General features: G+C 36.4%; 2 protein-coding genes across 4 annotated transcripts; both read right to left on the bottom strand.

Annotated features, from left to right (window-relative positions):
• On the bottom strand, positions 1-2,390 carry LOC113361872. 2 transcript variants are annotated; one of them, XM_026604965.1, is made up of 5 exons: positions 2,256-2,358; positions 1,742-1,875; positions 1,606-1,656; positions 1,162-1,221; positions 1-982 (listed from the first exon to the last, which is right to left on the bottom strand). In XM_026604965.1, exon 5 carries the CDS (start codon positions 973-975, stop codon positions 322-324), a length of 654 nt encoding a protein of 217 aa, XP_026460750.1. In that variant the 5' UTR covers positions 976-982; positions 1,162-1,221; positions 1,606-1,656; positions 1,742-1,875; positions 2,256-2,358; the 3' UTR covers positions 1-321. The 2 variants fall into 2 exon arrangements, with proteins under 2 accessions (XP_026460750.1, XP_026460749.1); XM_026604964.1 differs by lacking the exon at positions 1,742-1,875 and having other exon boundaries at positions 2,256-2,390.
• A 1,959-nt stretch (positions 2,391-4,349) lies between these two features.
• On the bottom strand, positions 4,350-6,667 carry LOC113361871. Of its 2 annotated transcripts, none has more exons than XM_026604962.1 (5): positions 6,439-6,665; positions 6,179-6,316; positions 6,015-6,088; positions 5,775-5,918; positions 4,350-4,642 (listed from the first exon to the last, which is right to left on the bottom strand). In XM_026604962.1, the coding sequence occupies exons 1-4, from the start codon at positions 6,478-6,480 to the stop codon at positions 5,789-5,791; spliced, it is 384 nt and encodes a 127-aa protein (XP_026460747.1). In that variant the 5' UTR covers positions 6,481-6,665; the 3' UTR covers positions 4,350-4,642; positions 5,775-5,788. The 2 variants fall into 2 exon arrangements, with proteins under 2 accessions (XP_026460747.1, XP_026460748.1); XM_026604963.1 differs by having other exon boundaries at positions 4,356-4,642; positions 5,772-5,918; positions 6,439-6,667.
• Between the last annotated feature and the right edge of the window lie 13,006 nt (positions 6,668-19,673).

Here is a 19,673-nt window from a genome sequence, read left to right as displayed (position 1 = left end):
TTTTCTCATTTTCTTCATTTTTCAAAATTTCCAGTTATCATCGAAATTTAGTCACAAGATAAGCATTATCTAGTTCTTTTCATGACAAGAGGAAAACATACCATTTTTATATCCGTACAAGTCAAATTAGCATGCAGAAACAGAATCCGGCCTCTGAAAAGAAGAAGAAGAATTGATTAACTGGATACAGTCTTTGATGGCGGATAAAACTCAAAGACTACTTCCTAATAAATGAGTGCTCTTCGCCATTGTTGCTGATGGTATCACCACTTCATCACTTTCCTCTTCGCTTTCGTACCGGGAGGATATTCAAACCCCTCCTTATCCAACTCCATTCTTTCCGCAGACAGGTTCTTGGAAATCCTTAGGAAGGTCTCCAATGTTGATAAACGTCTTGTCCCTGTCCAACCCCATTTTGGCCAATGTGGTCCTGTCTTTGTTCAATGCCATTTGGGACAATATCTGTGCGACTCCGTTAACCTCACTCTTGATTTGTCTAACAATGCAGGTGCCATACAGTTCCTTTACTTTCTTGACCAACTCCCTTAATTTGAACGCCTTATTTTCAAGGTCTGATGTAAAATTAAAATTTCCATTGATGCTTTCCACGACTGCTACGTTGTCACTCTCAATTATAACCCCCTCAACTCTATCAATTGAATCACATTTTTTATCCCCGAGTTTCTTTCGTAACGGACTATTAATGTTTTTCAGCTCAATGAACTTTCTAAGAGAATTTGCCATACCAGTCATTTCACTTGCTGTGCTATTAGTCTTGCTAGGATTTGGGTTAAATTCAGCGACTACCCACTCGGAATCATGGTCCCTAATTAAATAGGCAGAAGTACCAACCTGGTTCTTCACTGAACCACTTGAATTAGATTTCAAGAAGTCTCTTGGAGGTGCCAGCCACTTATAATTTTCAGCTGACATTGTGAGCATACTCCTGGCCTTAATAAGCATCGACGACCTCATTTTTTCACTACATTAAAAAAAGATGGTGACAATTTAGAAGTTTCCCTACAGACAAACAACATCTTAACATGCTAAGAAAACTATAGCACTGCAATGTATATGCTTGAAAGACACCAGTTCACGAACTAAACCAAATAACTTGCTATGGAACCAAAACAAACATTAAAAACCAAAAGCTGAAATTACCTCTTACAATAAAATTTTTGTTTCAGATGAGTTGATAGACCAGAAAATTTATTCTTCAACCTATCAAGTGAAGATATCAAAGATTAGTACGGAGAAACACTTTTAAAAATCTTCAAAAAATCTCATATAATACAGAGAAATTTTAAAATTAGTACATTGAAACTTAACTAAGATGAAAACTCAAAGTAATGTTAAATACTCATAGATTTAAAAGGTTCCTAGAATCAGTTTTTTAGGTCTCATTCGGATAGTATTCAGGGTTCACAGCATTCAGGGTCTCATTCAAATGGTTAGATAGAAAAATAATTGACTTCCAAGAATCCATAGGACCATAGATACTTCCATCACAAATAAAGCATTTTATCATGGTATATGTTATTTAGATTACCATTTGCAACAAATGAAACTTAAAACAGTGAAGAGACATGGTTATGGTGAAATTACCTTAAAATTTCTGTGTCAAATGAGTTGATTACGTCCGATATCTTATCAAACCTACAAGTAAAGATTCCAAAGATTAGATCACCTGAAAGTCTCGTACAATACCTTAAAAAAAAATTAGCACTCCAACCAAATTTACCATTAGAACCTAACTAAAACTACACAACCCAGATTCAGCACAAGCAGCTAATATGCTAATCAAAGTAGCATCATCTGGTCGCAACCCAGCTCTCTCCATGCAATCATACAAACTAAAAGCCTCTTTAGCGCATCCTATGTGAGCATACACAAATATAATTATAGTCCATGGAACAAAATTCTTAACAGGCATTGAATCAAATACTTTCTTAACAGAAACAATTCCAAGTTTAGCAATTGGAGAGTTGGGTACAAAAATATCAGAACAAGAACCAAATTTCTCAATATGGGTATGAATCATTTGAACTTGACGGAAAAGAAGACAATGAGGACCAGCCAGAACAAGCTTTCGATAGAACGGAGTATGTATAGTTATCAGGGAACAGAAGATTCTTGTAATTCAAAGAAAGCAGAGAAAGCTTGTGAATATTGGGAGTTATGAGCAAAAGCTCTCATAAGAGTACTGTAAAGATGAACATTGGGTTTTTGAAATTAAACCCAATTTCGGTACATACCTTTCCTCGTGAAAATGGATTAAACAACATCCACGAGGTTTCACTATGATCCGGAGGAGATTACAAGTGCAAATGGAACAATTCTCAACAACAACAGCAGTTAGGGTTTCCAAATATTTAGAAACCTAATTAAAACCCTTAAAACAGATTAAAAGTTTCATTTGTATAGCCTACGATGGATAATGCCCGGAAGTAACGTAAATTCGGGCAGGCCGGGCCACCGACCCAAAAACTAAGACAGGCCGGGCAGGCCAGGCTTAATAATTGTGAGCCCGTAAACAAATTCAGGCTGGACAGGTCGGGCACAAGTAGATAATTTGCTACCTAAAGACCGCCCAAAACCCGTTTTTTATACGGGCAGGCCAGATCGGGCCGCACAGGCCACTATTTTGATTTTTTTTTTTTTTTGAAGTTTAAATTTTCAAATGAACGGTATTAAATACAAATTCCTTTCCTTTCCAACATCGCATATCATAAGTGATAGTATTATTTTATATTTAAATTATACTGATAAATATTTAATTTTAGCTTATAATAAATAATTAATTAGAGTACAATAAACTTTCTAATAAGAAAATATATTACCATTAATGTTTTGAAAAGGTTAATTATAAGTAAAAAAGCAATTATACATTTTATTTTTCTTGACACAAAATTGACAATTATAAAATTGTAACTTTTAAGTCTTTTAAAAGTATATTAAATGATTAATGGCACATAGAAGGCTTTCAGGCCGGGCACCAGGCCGGGTATCAGGCCGGACATCATAATTAATCGCAAAGCCCGAGACCGCCCAATAAATTAATCCAGGCCAGGCCGGGTGGTCCATGACGGGCCATAACAGGCTTTGGGCTACTTCGGGTACAGACGGGCTCGGGTGGATACAGGCAGGCCGAGTATTTTCGAGTATTATTTACACCCCTACCGCAAACATACTGCCGCTGAAAATCTCCCCAAGTCAGGCTTGGACCGCTTGGTTATACTAATATCTAGAGGGGCAGCGGATGGTATTTTCGCAGATGCTAATTGCAGCCATAAATAACAACACGAAACACTTATAGCGTAATTAGCATGGTGTGGTAGGGGCATAATTACGACTTGTTTTGTAAACTTCCAAACTTTAGTTGGTTGGCATTTGGGTTCGGGTATGGTTTAGTTGGTTGGTGATTCTTTCTGTGTTTCTGTGTTCCATTTTGGAGTATTTTGGCTTTTCCTTGCGGGTTCAAGTAGTGGAAATGACTCGAGTGAAGTAGTACATATTAACTACTGTTGCTTCTTTCTCTATTAAAGTGGCGATCAGCTGGACTGCACAGATACCAGTATGGGTGTCTGATATCAATACGCTTCCCAGAGAGATCAATACAGCAATTTGAAAAAACCTTTACCTTTTATCTACAAGTAAGTATGGTGTCGTTGCCGTCCGTACCCGGTATAATGTCTTAACACAGGACATGCAACACAAGTATTGGTGTAACCCAGGCGATCTGGATCAGGAAAGAATAAATAAATGACCAAGATACTTAAAGAGAAAGCAAGTTGGTTCTGCTCTCCCATCGGTTATCAGAATTGAGAAAACTGTTGTTGTGATATGGGCCTAGTAGTTTTTATCCCTCCCTTTCCTTTTGTATGCTAAGCCCGTCCATGTTTGGGTGACAGATGCAAATTCACCAGCTCAAGGATAAGCCTGATCTGTGTTTGAGTCAGAGAAAAGAGAATTCACCAGCTCGAGATAGGAGATGCTCGAGGTCAAGACCAGGTGTGAGAAGATGTGACTTGACCATGCAATCTCCAATAAACATCTGATTCAATTGAATTTTCAAATGGACTGAAAATAGAATATGAGTTCAGATAAAGAGGTCTATTTTATGGAACCTTGAACAAAGCCAACTCCTCAGTCTAGGAATGAAATGGCTTTACCACGGCCTCTTATAAACATATGGTCCTTGAGTCTATGAGTTAGGACTGGTAAAGAGCACGCCAGAACATCTGGGGCAACAAGACCCTCCTGCACTGTTTTGTATCCATTGCAATTCTGCAGAACTTGAACTAATTGGGAGCATATTAATCTATTTTTTGACCACTGCAACGAACTGTACAGCATCCAATATGTGACCATGTTATTGAAATATTACTTAATACTGAGTAAATGATTGACTTACAGATCCTTCAGAAACAATACAAATAATTTCGATGTAAATGAGCAACTTACACAGCTGATTAAGGTTCAATATGTGCAAACTAGGATTGTTTGTTTGGTGTTAATACTAATGTACCTTATCATGGATCAATTCAAACCTGAACATTTTGAAACAGAGAGAGTGAAACACACCCAGTAACCTCAATTCCTTTTTTCGCCCCGCCATTTCTCAATCTAGTCTTTGTCAATTCTGCGTGAAGAAGGAAAGGAAACAAAATTGGATTCTTAAAATGAACTTTCAAATTTTAAATCATCAAAAGTTTCTCTTGAGTTTTCAAGATTCAGAACTACAGGGACATCTTGCTTATCCAAAAGTATCCAAAGCCTTTACATACATGAACATTCCAATTAAGTATATATGATAGCAATTGAACAAATAAGAGTAAACGGCAGACAGTTGATTGACCCTCTAGCCGATTCGGACCTACTAAATTAGCATGTCTTATGTGCACAGGAAAAGAAGCACAACTACTCATATAAGTTGTTACCTCAATCCAACAACCTATAAGGAACAAATGAAATTCATAATCATCAGGAATTGAGTAAAGTTTATAGATACACCCTACTTCACTTGGCCATACGGAATAGAACCAATACATAACGACTAACGAGTTCCCATACCGACAAACCCACTACATAAGGACTTCCCATACCGACAGTCTTTATTATTATGGGCAGGGACTAAGTCACTGCCAATCCAATTACATCTATTTTACTCTTGATATTCATTCTATGTAGATTTCCAGGGCAAGTACAGTGCCAAGTACTTGCTGGATTAAGTTAAACAAGTGATCCTGACTTATATGGGCTACTTGTTATGTTCAGTCGAACAAGTAACCCTGGGCTGCTTCAGCCAGTTGCAAAACTCATATACAAATGTCTATCTAGTCTCACAAGCATCTGGCGAAGTTTTCTTGCGCTCCCATATAGACACTGTGTTCCAAATTTTAACACAGTCTGCTAGCAGATATGGTTGGAACTTATTCGAATAACAACCCACTACATAACAGGTTCTCATACTGACAAACAACTACGCAAATGTAATAGGAAAAAATCACTGCATATTACAGATTACTTGGCACCAAAATTCTATGATGCTTCAATGTGAATTCCGTTAACTTAATGTGTTCTATTCTTTATCACAGTGTAACTCTCAAAGATCACATAGTCTCATACTGAGTATAAGCATGGCATGGGCCTAATAATGCTTATCAATTTCAATTAACAGAAGGGATCTACTCACTTAGTTGTTATATCGATAATCAAACGCTAAATTTCCTAATTGAACATTGCAATCATATGATGTTAACTACTACTACTACCTTATCAAGGTGGGTCAAATCTGAACATTCTGGAACAGTGAACGAGTCATATGAAGACGAGTATTTGCTTCTTCGTTCATAGCATCCAGTGATCTCAGTTCCTTAATCTCGTCCTGCCATTTCTCAATCTGTTCCTTATGAATTCTGTATGGAAAAAAAAAACAAAAAAAAATATTGAACATGGAAGCTCAGAACTCAAAATCAACAAAAAGTTTATTCCTAAATTTTCAATTATCTCACCCAATAATACGTTCTTCAAATTCATTACTGAGATCTTTAAAGAGTGTTTTCCCTGCCTCAAGCATCTCTGAAACCTAGAGATAAGAAATCGAAGAAAATCTGAGCAACAACGTGTTTAGGATACGAATATGCCTATCAGCAACGAAGTTAAGGATTATCATTACCTGTTGAGTGAATCGCTCAATTTTTTCAAGAACTCCGTTAATAAGGTTTTCCATCTCTTCAGATCCGACTGCAACAGTTTCAACATCTTCGTCCATTACTAATCCGATTTCATTTTCCTCATCATCCTCTTCTGCCATCTAAACAGTGAAAAATAAACAAGAAAATAATCAAATTATAGAAATTCTGACAATTCGGAGAAGAGGAAAGTAATAGTTAGGTCAAAAAGAAGAAGAAGGAGAAGGAGAAGCAAATGAAATACTGTTTGTTTAATTCGTTTCTCAGTTGTTTCAATCTCGTCCATAATCAGGTTTGTGATTGCTACGGTTTCACAGAGAAGCTTCCTTTTCTTGGATCTGGAAAATATAAGGCGGGATTATTTGAAATTTGAAAATTGAGAAATGAGATTTTAGGAAATCTTTATGGTTTCAACAACAAATTTGAATTTTGTTGGACCCCTTAAATGATTGTGCTGAAAAAGAGACAGACGATTGTGCTGAAAAAGAGAGAGACTGAAGTATTCCTCGTGTGGGGTCGTGGGCCTCGTGGCAGTGTTTGGAACTGTGGAGCTCTCTCTTTAGCTTTAGAGCAAGTCTGAAGGTGGAACTCATCCTATCATATTCGAAGTGTGGAAAAATTGTGAAATGTCAAGTCTACTGGTTTTCAAATTGGTGTTTTTTTATGAAACATCCAAATAGGGTTCCCAGGTTTCGTGGTACGTTGTGTGAAATCCATCTGAACGCTAATCAGAATAGCGTTTTATGCTATTCAGAATAGTGCAGTAAAAGACAAAAAACGCTATTGTGAATAGCGTAAGTCAAGCGCTATTAAGAATGGCGCAGAGCGCTATTAAGAATGGCGCAGAGCGCTATTAAGAATAGCTCAGGGTGGCGCTACTCTTATTAGCGTTCAGCGCCATTAAGAATAGCTTTTAGCGCTATTGAGAATAGCTTCGTCCAAAATTTATTTTAGTTACACCCTTCTCACGCCGCATGAATGAATTATCAGTTTTTTGATGTTAATGTTTTTTGTTTATAAATTGAGATTTAAAAACTTAAAAAATCCAAAACAAAATCTTCAAAAAAAAAATAGAATTAAATATTTAAAATTAGCTAATTTGAACCAATAAGATTACGTGAACCCAATTTCATTGATTAAAATAACTTAAAACATGGATTGGAATAACTTAAACATGGATTGAAATAACTTAAAATTACATGGATTGAAATAACTTAAACATGGACTGAAATAACTTAAAATTACATGGATTGATATAACTTAAAATAACTTTTCATTTAAAGCTTCATCATCGGTATGATCGCAGGATTTAAGCTCCGGGAAGGTTGTTCTTAAAAAATTGGTAGACATGATCATGTGGGAAATCTATGCCCTTAATTCCGAAATAGAGAGTTTTGGCCTGCGCCTCCTACAAAATAGACAAACATAAGATCAATGATTTAAAATACGTATGTAATTGAAAATAAGAGGTCTTATAGAATAATACTTGCAACTTCTTTGTAGGATCAGAATCCCGCAGTTGCAACACTTCAGCGAAATTATTAACAACATAACACAACAATGTCGGTTTCAGAAACGACGTAATAAACGACATCAGCTAAATCATGAGAAAAATATGATGGACTTGCAAAAATTAGGAAGTGTGCGAGATTAATATTTGTAAGGTTGCGAGAATGTCGCAAACCATATCCGAAAATAAAGGACATATTAGCTGTCATCCACTATGTAATTCCCTATAAATAGTCATTCAGTTGTAAAAAAAGGAGAGAGATCTTTTTAGAGAGAGAGAAAAAACAATTAGGAGAAAGAAAATCAAGAGTGGTTGTTGTTCTTAATCCCATTATCTTTTCTTGTAAGATTGTTCAAAGATTCATCAATAAAATAAAGATCGTTAATCCAAAAATGAGTTAAATGTTAATGAAATCTTGTGAGGGGTGTAGTGTAGGATTTCCTGCAACTACATAATGGCGCTAGAAACAGGGACTGAAGATTGTTCTAGAAAAATTTGAAGATTAATATTGTGATTTATTAGAATTGAAAATAATTGGTGAAAAAATTTACATAATCTCTTACAATTTGTTAGTATTGAAAGAATGGCTAGAAGGAGAAATGTATCGGAACAACCGACAACTGCTAGAAGAAGAAGTAAAAGACTTGCTGGAAGGGAGAGAAGTGAAATGGGAGAATTTACTAGAAGGAGAAATAATGGAGAAAATGAAGTTCAACCGCCAGTTCAGCAAACACCGGTACAAAATGGAACAATAGATTATGATAGAGTGAGTGTACACACTTGGCAATCAAACTCAGCAGAAGAAGTAGAAGAAGAGCAGCAAACTAGGAACCATAGACAGGTAGAGAGAAATCAAGAAGCAGATGAAGGAATAATTCATGGAGATGAGGAAATTTGAGCGTTAGAAACGTTGAGACGAAGAATACATGAAGAAAGAAGAGCTGAGGCAGAAGAACGTGCAAATCTAACAAGGCAAAATCAAGAATTGAGGATGGAAAATATGAGACTACAGAATAGAAGATCGAGAAGTACTACAAGATCATATTCAAGATCGACTAGAAGAGAGATGAGGCGAAACTCACCCACAGTTAATGCTGGAAATAATATTCGAGAAGAAATACCAAATCCTAATGAAGAACATCGCGAAGATAGAGAAAGGACTGATGATCGTTACGTTCCACAAAATGAAACTTTTGATGATAGGCACAATGATAGAAATCAAGAGAATGAACAACGTCAGGGACGAAATAATCAAGATGGCGAAGGGAATCGAGAAGAAGGAAGGAGAATTTTACATGAGAGAGAAGCTCAAAGAAATCAACAAACGATTGAAGAAGAAATTGAAAGACACTATGTTGAACAAGCACGTTTAACCCGCGAACGTGAAAGATTGAGAGCAGAAATGGAAGAACAAGAGCTGCAGGAGGAAATTCTCCAGAATAATCACGACAATCGAGAAAGAAGACGTACACAAAACCGGAATAACGGTAATCTCAATGAAGAGTATGATAGAGTACAGAGGAGGGCTGAAAGACAACGAATGGAATTGATAAGAAATGAACAAAATCATGGAGGGAAAATGAGAGACATCATCAATGCGAATTCAAGATAGATATGAGGAAGAGAATCGCAGGAGAATACGAGATGAGGATAATGAAGAAGAAATGCAAAATTTCGCGAGAGAAGAAAGACATGAACGCATAAGAAGGGAGGCGAAATTAAAAAAAACAATGGATTAAAATTTAGGCGTAAATGAACAAATCTTAAAAGAATTGGAAGAAATGAGAGGAATGCTAAATAATAGAGGGGAAGTAGGCAGAAGAAAATTAGACGAAGCTATAGAAGAAGCTGCGAAAACTCCATTTACAAGAGAAGTACAACTAGGAGGAATACCCCTGAAATGCAATTTTCCTGCGTTAACCAACATCTTTGATGGAACAACTTGTGCAATTCAACACATCAAATCCTATGTGAGATGCATGTTACAGTGGGAAAATCACAATGTCGTATTGTGCAAGTATTTTGCATCCAGTCTAACAGGAGAGGCGTTAAAATGGTTCGAAGGTCTACCAAAAAATACAATAACATCTTTCAATCATTTGCAGACCACATTCTTGGGGGCATATATAAGTAACAATTCTTCGCGACCTGGTATTGAAGATGTGTTTGGATTAAAACAAAGGATTGGCGAAAGTTTAAAGCATCTAACCAAAAGGTGGAGGACTATGTGTAGTGAGATGGCTGGCCGTGTGGATGAGAGATATCTTATCTTGTCATTTATCAATGCTATTTTCGCAACCAATCTATTGTATGTCCAAATTTTCAGAGTCAAGAACACAATCACAATGACCGAACTGCGAGAACTTCAGGAAGAGTATATTGCTCTAGAGGAAAGGCAAAATGAGATGGAATCATACCCAGTTGTGAATACCAGTTCACAAGTAGCGAATGCAAGCTTATTACCCAAACTAATAAACACAGTGGCGAGCACTTCGCAAGGACAACAAGAAAAGGTGACGGACAACAATCAACAGAAACTGGTGGCTATGGGAAGCCGAGATTAAGAGGAGTATGAAAGAGAAAGAAATTTCTACAATCGTGGTGGAAATAACAATGTTCAAAGACTTGATCAGCCGCGAGAAACTTATGGAGGTCAGAGGCAAAACTATCATAGAGGACAGGGAAGCCACAAGATAGTGTGGGAGGAGATCAAGATGCCACCTCTAAATGAAAGCGTGGAGAAAATATGGGAAGCTATAATTTTGATGGAGAATATACCAACACCATGGAACATGGGAACTGAACCACCTCTAAGCAACAGAAGTCATGAGTTCTGTTCTTATCATCATTTCCATGGACATACTACAAATGATTGCAGAAATATAAAGAGAATTATTCTGAGAATGATAAATCAAGGAACGCTAAACCACTTTCTGGTAGGGCGTCCACAATCTCAACCATTGCCGCCACCACCACTAGAGCATCACAGAGTAAACACAGTAAAAGAAAAGGAAACATTCTTCGTAGAAGTTGGTGCAAAAGCAAAGAATCTATTCTGTCACTCTATTGTACATTCATACAAGACAATTGAAGATTTTCATGACAATGTTTTGAGTAGAGTGTTCGCAAGAGACAATGATGGAAGAGAAATTATGAATATTGCGAAAATCTCGCCGCTGGAGGAATGGCAGAAACGGACTATTTCTTTTACCGCAGAAGAAGTCCCTGAAGGTGGAGAAGTACATGACAATCCATTAATGGTAAAATTAGAAATTAATCCAAAACCTAAAGAAGATGAAGATGATGAAGCTGAAGATTCATGGGCAATTAATAGAATTCTGATCGATACTGGAAGCTCTGTGAATATCTTATTCTATCATACTTATAAAACCATGGGAGGGAGAGATGGTGATCTTATACCATGAACATATAAGATATATGGTTTTAATGGTACTGCCAACAAGCCTAAAGGGGAAATTACTATGCGAATCCTATTGAAGGGGATATCTTCTGAAATCCCGTTCTGTGTCGTTGACATAGAATCACCCTACAATGCATTAATTGGACGGCCTTGGCTACATGGGATTCTAGGTGTAGATTCAACTTTCCACCAGTGCATCAAGTTCCCTCACCCCAGCGGTGTAGGAATCATAAAGGGAGATTGGGTTGAAGGAAAGAAATGTTAAGAAACTGAGGTAGAATCCTGCGAAGGATGAGAGACACAAAGAAGTGAGAGGTTGATGGTGGATGCCATCGAACAAAAATAAAAATAAATGTTGTGAGGATGATGCTAGTTCATAGTAAGAAATTGTGAACAGTTTATCTATCGATGAAGCAATAGCAGAGAATAACAAAGAGGCAAAGAATGGTGAAAGTAATAAAAATAAGAAGTGTATGAATGATTGATTTGTTACGACACTCTCGCAACAAATAAAATTCTCAAAAATACATTTTATTGAATGACAAAATTGAGATTGCGAAATGCAAATACAATATGATAACATACGAGAACTTTGTAGAGATAATAAATTCTACAAAAGACAATCAGAGAACAATGACAAAAGAGAAAGGGGCGAACCTTTATGGCGTACACCCTAGTTCGTGAATAAAATTTCGCAAGAGGAAAATGTAAGACCTAAAGTACGTCATATAAGGGGGTACCTGTTGCATGGCTCAGGGAAAGGCTACACCGCCACCGGAACTTGAGTCATGGAGATTTGGGGTCAATAAAGCCCATCCGGGAGAGGCACCTTGGATTCTCAGATTAAGCATATGACTTAGGTTGGGTGACTAATGTAATAAGGACTCTCCCAAGGAGTGCAGAATCTGACCAAGGCGTCGAGGTACACGGTTGAGTCAAGAGTGCCAGGGGCGTCTGGAGCGTACCTTTCCATTCTTGACAAGTTTTGTCTTATACTGCACTCGGCCCGAAGAAAACCCCACTTAGGGTGCAGTCTCGTAACCATAAACCCTATAGGTAAAAGGGATAAGAGGCTGCGAAAACAACTGGTTGTTGTTAAGACCGGATGGGAGGATCCAACCTTGTATGGTAGAGGTACGCCTCCTTGAAGGGGCAACCAGGGGGGAGATAAGGGCGGCACCCTCCATTAGGGAGCTGATAAGTGTCTTAAGACGTAAATGTCATGAGGCTTTTTACTCGCAAGGGTATTAAGGCTTTTCATATTTGTGCGACAATCCTGAAGAGGCAATAATACTAAAGAGAAAGATAAGACGAGATCAATGGGTTTTCGCATGAAAGTGCGAAGACGTCCTGCGATTTCGTCGCAAGACGACAATGTCATGGGGCTTTATTTTCACAAGAATATTTAGGCATGTCATATTTTCGCAACAATCCTGAAGAGGTAATAATACAAAATAAAAAGTTAAGACAAGATCAATGGGTTTTTGCATGAAAATGCATGGACGTCCTGCGATTTTGTCGCAATGACAAGAGGTGGCATAATAAGACCTTTAACTAGGAAGGCAAAATAAGACCACACAAGAATGAAATTTTGAAAAGAATCAAAATTCACTTCGCATATGATTGCGAAATTATACAAAAACAACTGCGAAGCTGAGGCACAAAATAAGAGAAATCTGCAAAATCTCTCATTTGAATACAAATAACAGAGGAAAGTATGGGAATGAATGAAATCAAAAAATGTTATTTGTCTCCACATGATAAATTTACGCAGAAAGTTAAAAATTAATGATTATATTGATTAACTATATTGGAAGGAAGAATTGTTTTAATGAATGCAGGTTAAAATAAAAGAAACTTATATATTAAGGAATATGGGGAACCAAGAGAATTCGCAAGTATACGAAAAGAAGGAATAAATGTACAAGTGTTACAGAAGATCAAAGAAAGAAACAAAAACTACTTCTTAGTTGATTCTTCATCATCTTCATCAGAACCTTTACCTCCATCAGAATCTTCATCACCATCAGATTCTTCATCATCCGCTTCACTATCAGAGATGATCAGACTAGGGGTGTTCTTTGGGATCTCCTCTGAGAGACAAGGATAATCAGAGTGAGGAGTACTATGGTCATTGCAAACCATTTGAATAGTTTGATTGCGAAAATGCAGAGCGTCATTCTTAAAGTTCGCAACAGTGATCTTGAATTGATTCTTCAATCTAGAATATTTATCGTTGCGAGAAAAAAGACTCTTTGCGAGTTCCCCTTTCTCAGCTTCAAGTTCTTCAATTCTGTGGTCATATCTACTCTTAGAACCTGCGAACAAAAGACAATCAATTAATAATTTAGTGAAAACTCAAAAGAGACAAAAGACTAGTAAAAAAGAACAGTTGGTGACCTTCTCTGTCAGAAATCATATCTTTAATCAAGGATGTATGATCAGCTTGGAGACAAATATTTACGCCTAAATCCTTTCTGGCATCATCTAAGATTTTCGCAGCCCAAGCGAACTCATCATCATTATTTATAAGAAGACGAGAGCGAACTTGGTTTTCTCTATCGCTAAGCACAACATTTTGACGATTGGCTTCATCTCTTTCAAGTTGAACCTCAAGAAGGGTCTCTTAGAATTTCGCCAAAGCCTTAACACCTTGATCAGAGATACGGTCTTTATCATCTATAAGTTTGCTAATCTTGGTTCTTAATTTATTGATCTTCTCTTTAGAATTGAGATAAAAACGTTTAAATTGGTTGGATAAACCTAAACTAGATCTATGATCAATCTCTAAGAGGCGAAATTTGGATTTAAGTTCATTCAAAGACAGAGATGAAATTTTATCATTAGAGAAACTATTCAAAGATTTATTAAGATGTTCAAGAAGAGTGTCATTATCTAGGGCATCGAGAAATAAACGAAGAAGAGTGGCTTCATCAGAAAGACCATAAATGTCTGCAAAAAGGATTAATCAAATAAGATAAGACAATAGGATGAATGAATGAATGAATGAATGAAAGGAAAGGAGAAAAATTGCATACCATAGAGCTGATCATTAGCTTTTTGAAGAGTAGAAATTTTGTTCCTTTGCGAAGAAGTGTCGGTTTCTAGTTGTTTGTTCTTCTCTCGAAGACCTTTAACTTCAGCTTCTAATTGTTTGTTCTTCTCACGAAGACCCTTAGCTTCAGTTTCCAGTTCTTCATTCTTTGTACGAAATTAAAGATTCTTCTTTTCAAGAATTTCACGTCTCCTCTCCAAATCTGAGACAACAGCGAAAGAAGCTTTTCCAGCCTGCGAAGAAAATACAAAGAATAATTAAAATAAAAAGAAATTTTGAGTCACAATAATGAAGAAGTAAAAAGACGAAGGCATACCAAACTATTGAGAGAATTTAGGAAGCTAGGAGTCACTGATCTGGAGACCCCACGAAGAGAACTATCACCATCCAACAAAGGAGTATCGCAAATAATTGCGAGAGATTTGCATGTACTGGCGAGGCAATTATCTCCCATCCCTTGCCAAGAATCAGAGAAGATACCAGATAACTGTGCCATAGAGGATTCGGCTGGAGAATCTTTATTCGCAGTAGAGTCGTCATCATCATCTTTGTTGTCTTCATCATCTTCAGAACCATCAGGGAAATGAACGTCTGAAGGAGGAGGAGAATTCCCTCTCTTTCTTTTCTTTGAAGAGGATGCAGATGATTTTCCTTTCAGAAAAATATCTTTACCCTAATCACCAGCCGTCGCAGCTTTGGTGGGTTCTTCTACTTCAGCAATAACCTTCACACAAAAATGAAGATAAGAAATAGAGGCAACGATATATTTTTTAAAAACATAAAAGAATATTTCTTACCTCATCTGTGTATGAGCGAAGAGCTAGAAAGGTATTGGCTTTCCCAGTCCTGCGGTAGCTATCTTTCAGTTTCTGGATCTGTAGAATGTCGCAAGAATCAGCGAACAAAAGAGTAAAGATAAATAAAGAAACATAAAGTGGGCGAAATTGGAAGAAATATACCTCTTTCACTTTATCAGGCCAAGAGAATACCCAGGGTCGATAAGCGGTGAGATTCGCTGGAATGACATTAGAACCAGCAATATAGGGTCCTTTCAGCATCAAGGAGAAGACGCATCATTCATCATCTTTGGATTGGAGAGGGGTTTTATTTATTCCAGAGTGCCAATCAATGTCATGCATGAGCATTTTATCTTCAGCAATAACATCCTTCCTTTTCAAGCGAACACCCCAGCGAGTATTCTCCTTCTTCATAGACATTGTTAGATCATAGCTCGGTTGAACCCACCAAGCGTTGGTATGTTAAGTTTGGTTGTCATATTTTAGTGTGTCAAAACTCATTTAAATATTCGTTTGATTATGTACTAAAGTCAACTTCATATAGGTTAGCTTGAAAGTATTAGGATATGAGACATTACAAGTATTACGAAGACTTGAAGAAGTGAAGAAGTAAGGAGCTACAGCGAAAACATCATCCTTCCACTTGAGGTTAGTGATATTTGACTTGAACTGTTTCATTCCCTAACGTATCTTTCAAGTCGTGCATATTGAAAACATAACTGCGAAGCATGAATGATTATACTCTAGTTAGACATAGTATTAAGGAATACAATACGAGGTTTATTGCTTAACCGTTAAACTTTGTATATAAGACATCGACATAATCGTTTGAATGCTATTGTGATTATGTATGGGTATGAGGTGAAGATTTCATCCTAGGAAACAATGTTTTACATTCGTTTAAAGGAAGTAAATTCATAAACTCGTTTTGTCAATCGAAAGGGAAATCGCTAGGCTTATTGGTATTGTTATTCATTGCATATCTTTTGAATTACCAATATGTGTGATTACTATAACCGCTCATGAATTGTTTATGTTCTTGGTAGAACTATTCACAAGGCCTGACTTTTGTATTGGTATGACTTTTATTTGTGAAACCGATCTTAAGTAATCACCTGAGATGGTATGATCGATTTGTTGTAATTGGTATGACCAACTTTAGGTAAAGGGGGAGCGATCCTAGTAAGAGGTGCAACCGATCACAAAGGAGAATCGATCCTTGTAAGCGGTGCAGCAAGTTTCTATATATTGAGAACCGATCCTATGAACATGTGCAATACGTTTTTAGACATTGGGAACCGATCCTATGGACATGTGCAACAAATACAAGTCAGATACCATATATATGTGGGAACCGATCCTAGTACCTAGTCAGCCGAATTTTTGGAAAGCTAGTGTGACTAAATCTAGTACCCACATGGAGGTAGAACCGAAACTGGTTTTGGTAGAACCGTGAAACCCATGATTTGTGATTGAGTGTTCTTAATCAATCACATAGTTCTTGGAAGTCAGATGAACCAATTATAAACTTGTTTGGAAGTGTGGCAAATCGATTTCAAGATTGTAAGTATGAAAGAGGACTTACAAAATTAAGATGTCGACATACTTTGAACATGTGCACTAACGCTTATCTTTTATTGTTCAAAGATATTCCTTATTATCTAAAGGACAAAATTCCAGATCGAAAAATAAATTGAGAATCATTTAATTAAGGTTTTTAATTTTATTTTTGGAAAATGAAAAATCAGTAATGTGCATTTACTAGTTGGATATTTTCTAAGAGATTTTCGGTCAATGTTTGGACAAAGCATTTCAAGGAATTATATAAACCGAATTTGGAAATATATTGCATATCTTGAGAATATTTTAGGTTTTGGAAATTCTTTGGTGTCCAAACTTCCTTGGTCTATAGATATCAAAGTTTGCATTTCGAGCAAACTAATCCTCAGAGCCATGGTGGAGCCGCCTATTCGGAGAGGAAAGTAACCTAATTAGGCGAACTCTCTTACGGACGCTCGGTTTAAAGACTTCTTTGGGATTGAGAAGCTCTATTAGTACCATTGGTGGGAAACTAGATAATTACGGTTTATTATTAGTTTTCGATTGATTTGATTGACTAACGGTTGTTGAACTTTGATTGCACCTAGTTTGTTTATGCTTGAGAATCTTCTCTTTTGATATAAGATTCACTCAAACTAAATCGAAATTTCGACAGGTATCTTTACACTGTTTGTAGATCTAAAGACGTCTTGTGATAATCCGTTGTTAAAAGACTCCGTTCTGTGCGTGATTGATCACAAGAGATTCAAGTTGATTGTGTGCAGGTGCTTATTGAAGATCTAAGAAGATTTGAAGACGAAGAAGATTTCTGATTTGGGTTCATAATCTTTGGTGTGCACAATACTTGTTTCGGTTAAAGAGGATGCAACTATAATCGGTTTATCCTTATGGTAGATTGGACTGATTAGTTGAGTAGATCGGCATTAATAAAATTCTTTGTGATTCAAAGTATTGATTGCAAAATCTTGACAATTACTTTGGTAGTTGTTATTAGATAGATCTAAGAACCTGACAAAGGAGTTTATTGGGATAAACGGAAGAGACTTTTGTCGAACTCACATCACTTGGTTGAAAAGAGTTGTTACCAAACAGATTTATTGTTCCTTTATTGTTTGGAATACGAACCAAAGGAATTGTTCCAAGTACGTGACTTATTACAAGTTGGAGGCGTGGGAATACAGACGGAACTAGGTGAACTATGGGTTTAGTTGCTTGGTCTCAACTACACGAAGTTGGTTTGATTTTGTATAGAGGCTTAATCCTGAGAGTATTCAATTCTGGACAAGGTCCCGGGGTTTTTCCGCCTTTGCGGTTTCCTCGTTAACAAAATCTTGTTGTGTCTTTTATTTTTCTATTTCTGTAATTATAATTATTTTTATTATAATTAGAAGTAAAATACACAAACGTTAATTCCTATTTACTTGATAGTAATCCTATTGTGTTTGGTTAAGTCCGAACCATTTATCAAGTAAACATCCTTCGTTGTTGTATTGTCTCGATCTTGTATCCATAGACGATCACACGAAGTGTGAGCCGATTAGTTGTATTGTCTCGACTCAGTCCATAGACAATCACTTTCATAGAAGGACTTATAGGTGGAAAAGTTTTAGATTAAGGTATATTTGGGTACCCTCGTCTTTTCAGACACATGTCAATATTCCATGTTATTTACGAATGGTAATTCTTGAATCATGATTTTGATTGCAAACAATAAATTATTCTTAACTGAAATTCATCAAGTATGAACTGTTCATTAAGCTTAGTCATATATTTTGAGAGCTAATTACAAGATAAACTTGACTCGAAATTCTTGATATGATTACGAAATTCTTGATATGCTTATGATAGTCTAATTAGTTATGCGACAATATCTTATAGATAGAAAAGTGAATATAATTTGAGAAATAGGTGGTTCAGTCTTCACTTACCTTTTGTTGAATAAGTTCTCCAAAAGCTTTGGTTGATCTTCACCTTCAAACGATAGAACTCATTGATGATTGTCGTTATTTCCCTTTCTCAATTACACTTCTATCCTAATCCAAGACTTAACTAATTGTAGACTAGAAATCAAGATATATTTTTGACAACTAAATTTGACAATAAGCTTGAGATAGCAACACTTGTGAGTTCGACCAAGCAATGCTCTAACAACATATCTCTTATATGTAATGTATCCAAGAGCTATATAATATTGCTATTGAGGGAAACAAATCAGTGTCGATTTCCAACTCATTTTCGATGATAAAGTAGATTTTACCGGAAACTCAGTTTTCATAAAGTAACATCTTGGGCCAATCAGTAGGGTTGTCAATCCCTCACTGAAATTTGACAGTTGTTATCGATATTTTACGACATAGCAGTTATCTGATGTCGGTAACGTAATTTTATCGGTATATATTGTGTAAGTGAAACGATAGCGCCTGAGGCACTTACCGTTTGGTTAACTGCCGATATCGATAGTATATAAGGGTAAAGGATTTAGATATAAAGCCCTATCTATACTGAACATCACACACAACATCTTGATCGGTTGGGTTCCGACTTAGATCACTAACCTCAAGTCTTGGATTAGGATTACAGTAAAGTAGTTGAGTATCAAACATCACTGAGTAACCCTCCAAGATTGAAGACTGAAGAACAAAGGAAGAACTACTAAAAATACATTAAATTTAGGTTTTGGGTTACATCCACTCATTTTGACATTTAATCTTTAATTTCTTATTCTTTATTTTTTTCAGTAATCATGGATTTTGCATAAAACTACATGGATCTTCGTCACATCGAAACAAAACATTATTGACGATATTATTAAATATGTTCGTGTAAGTGAACAAACCGTCATGAGTCCCTCAAAATATATCGTAAAAACATATAATATAAGTGATCATATGGAAATAAAAAACCATTTAACTATATAAAGAAAAATGAGTTACTTAAAGTTCTGCATAATGAGGGCGGATACATTGACATGCCCTATTTTGATAATATCCAACAAGGCCGGTATTGTGGCCATTAGAGCTCGCAAAATAGACATCCCTGATCTTTTAGAAGAACATAACTATCAGATGAATATTTCGGGTCTCTCATTACCCGTTTAGATACTATATCTATTTTTTACTTTGATTGCGGCGATTCA

The sequence above is a fragment of the Papaver somniferum genome, chromosome 3 (assembly GCF_003573695.1).
Source record: "Papaver somniferum cultivar HN1 chromosome 3, ASM357369v1, whole genome shotgun sequence".
Classification (NCBI taxonomy): domain Eukaryota; kingdom Viridiplantae; phylum Streptophyta; class Magnoliopsida; order Ranunculales; family Papaveraceae; genus Papaver; species Papaver somniferum.
The sequence above is the reverse complement of the archived record's forward strand: the minus strand, read 5'-3'. Positions and strand labels throughout refer to the sequence as shown.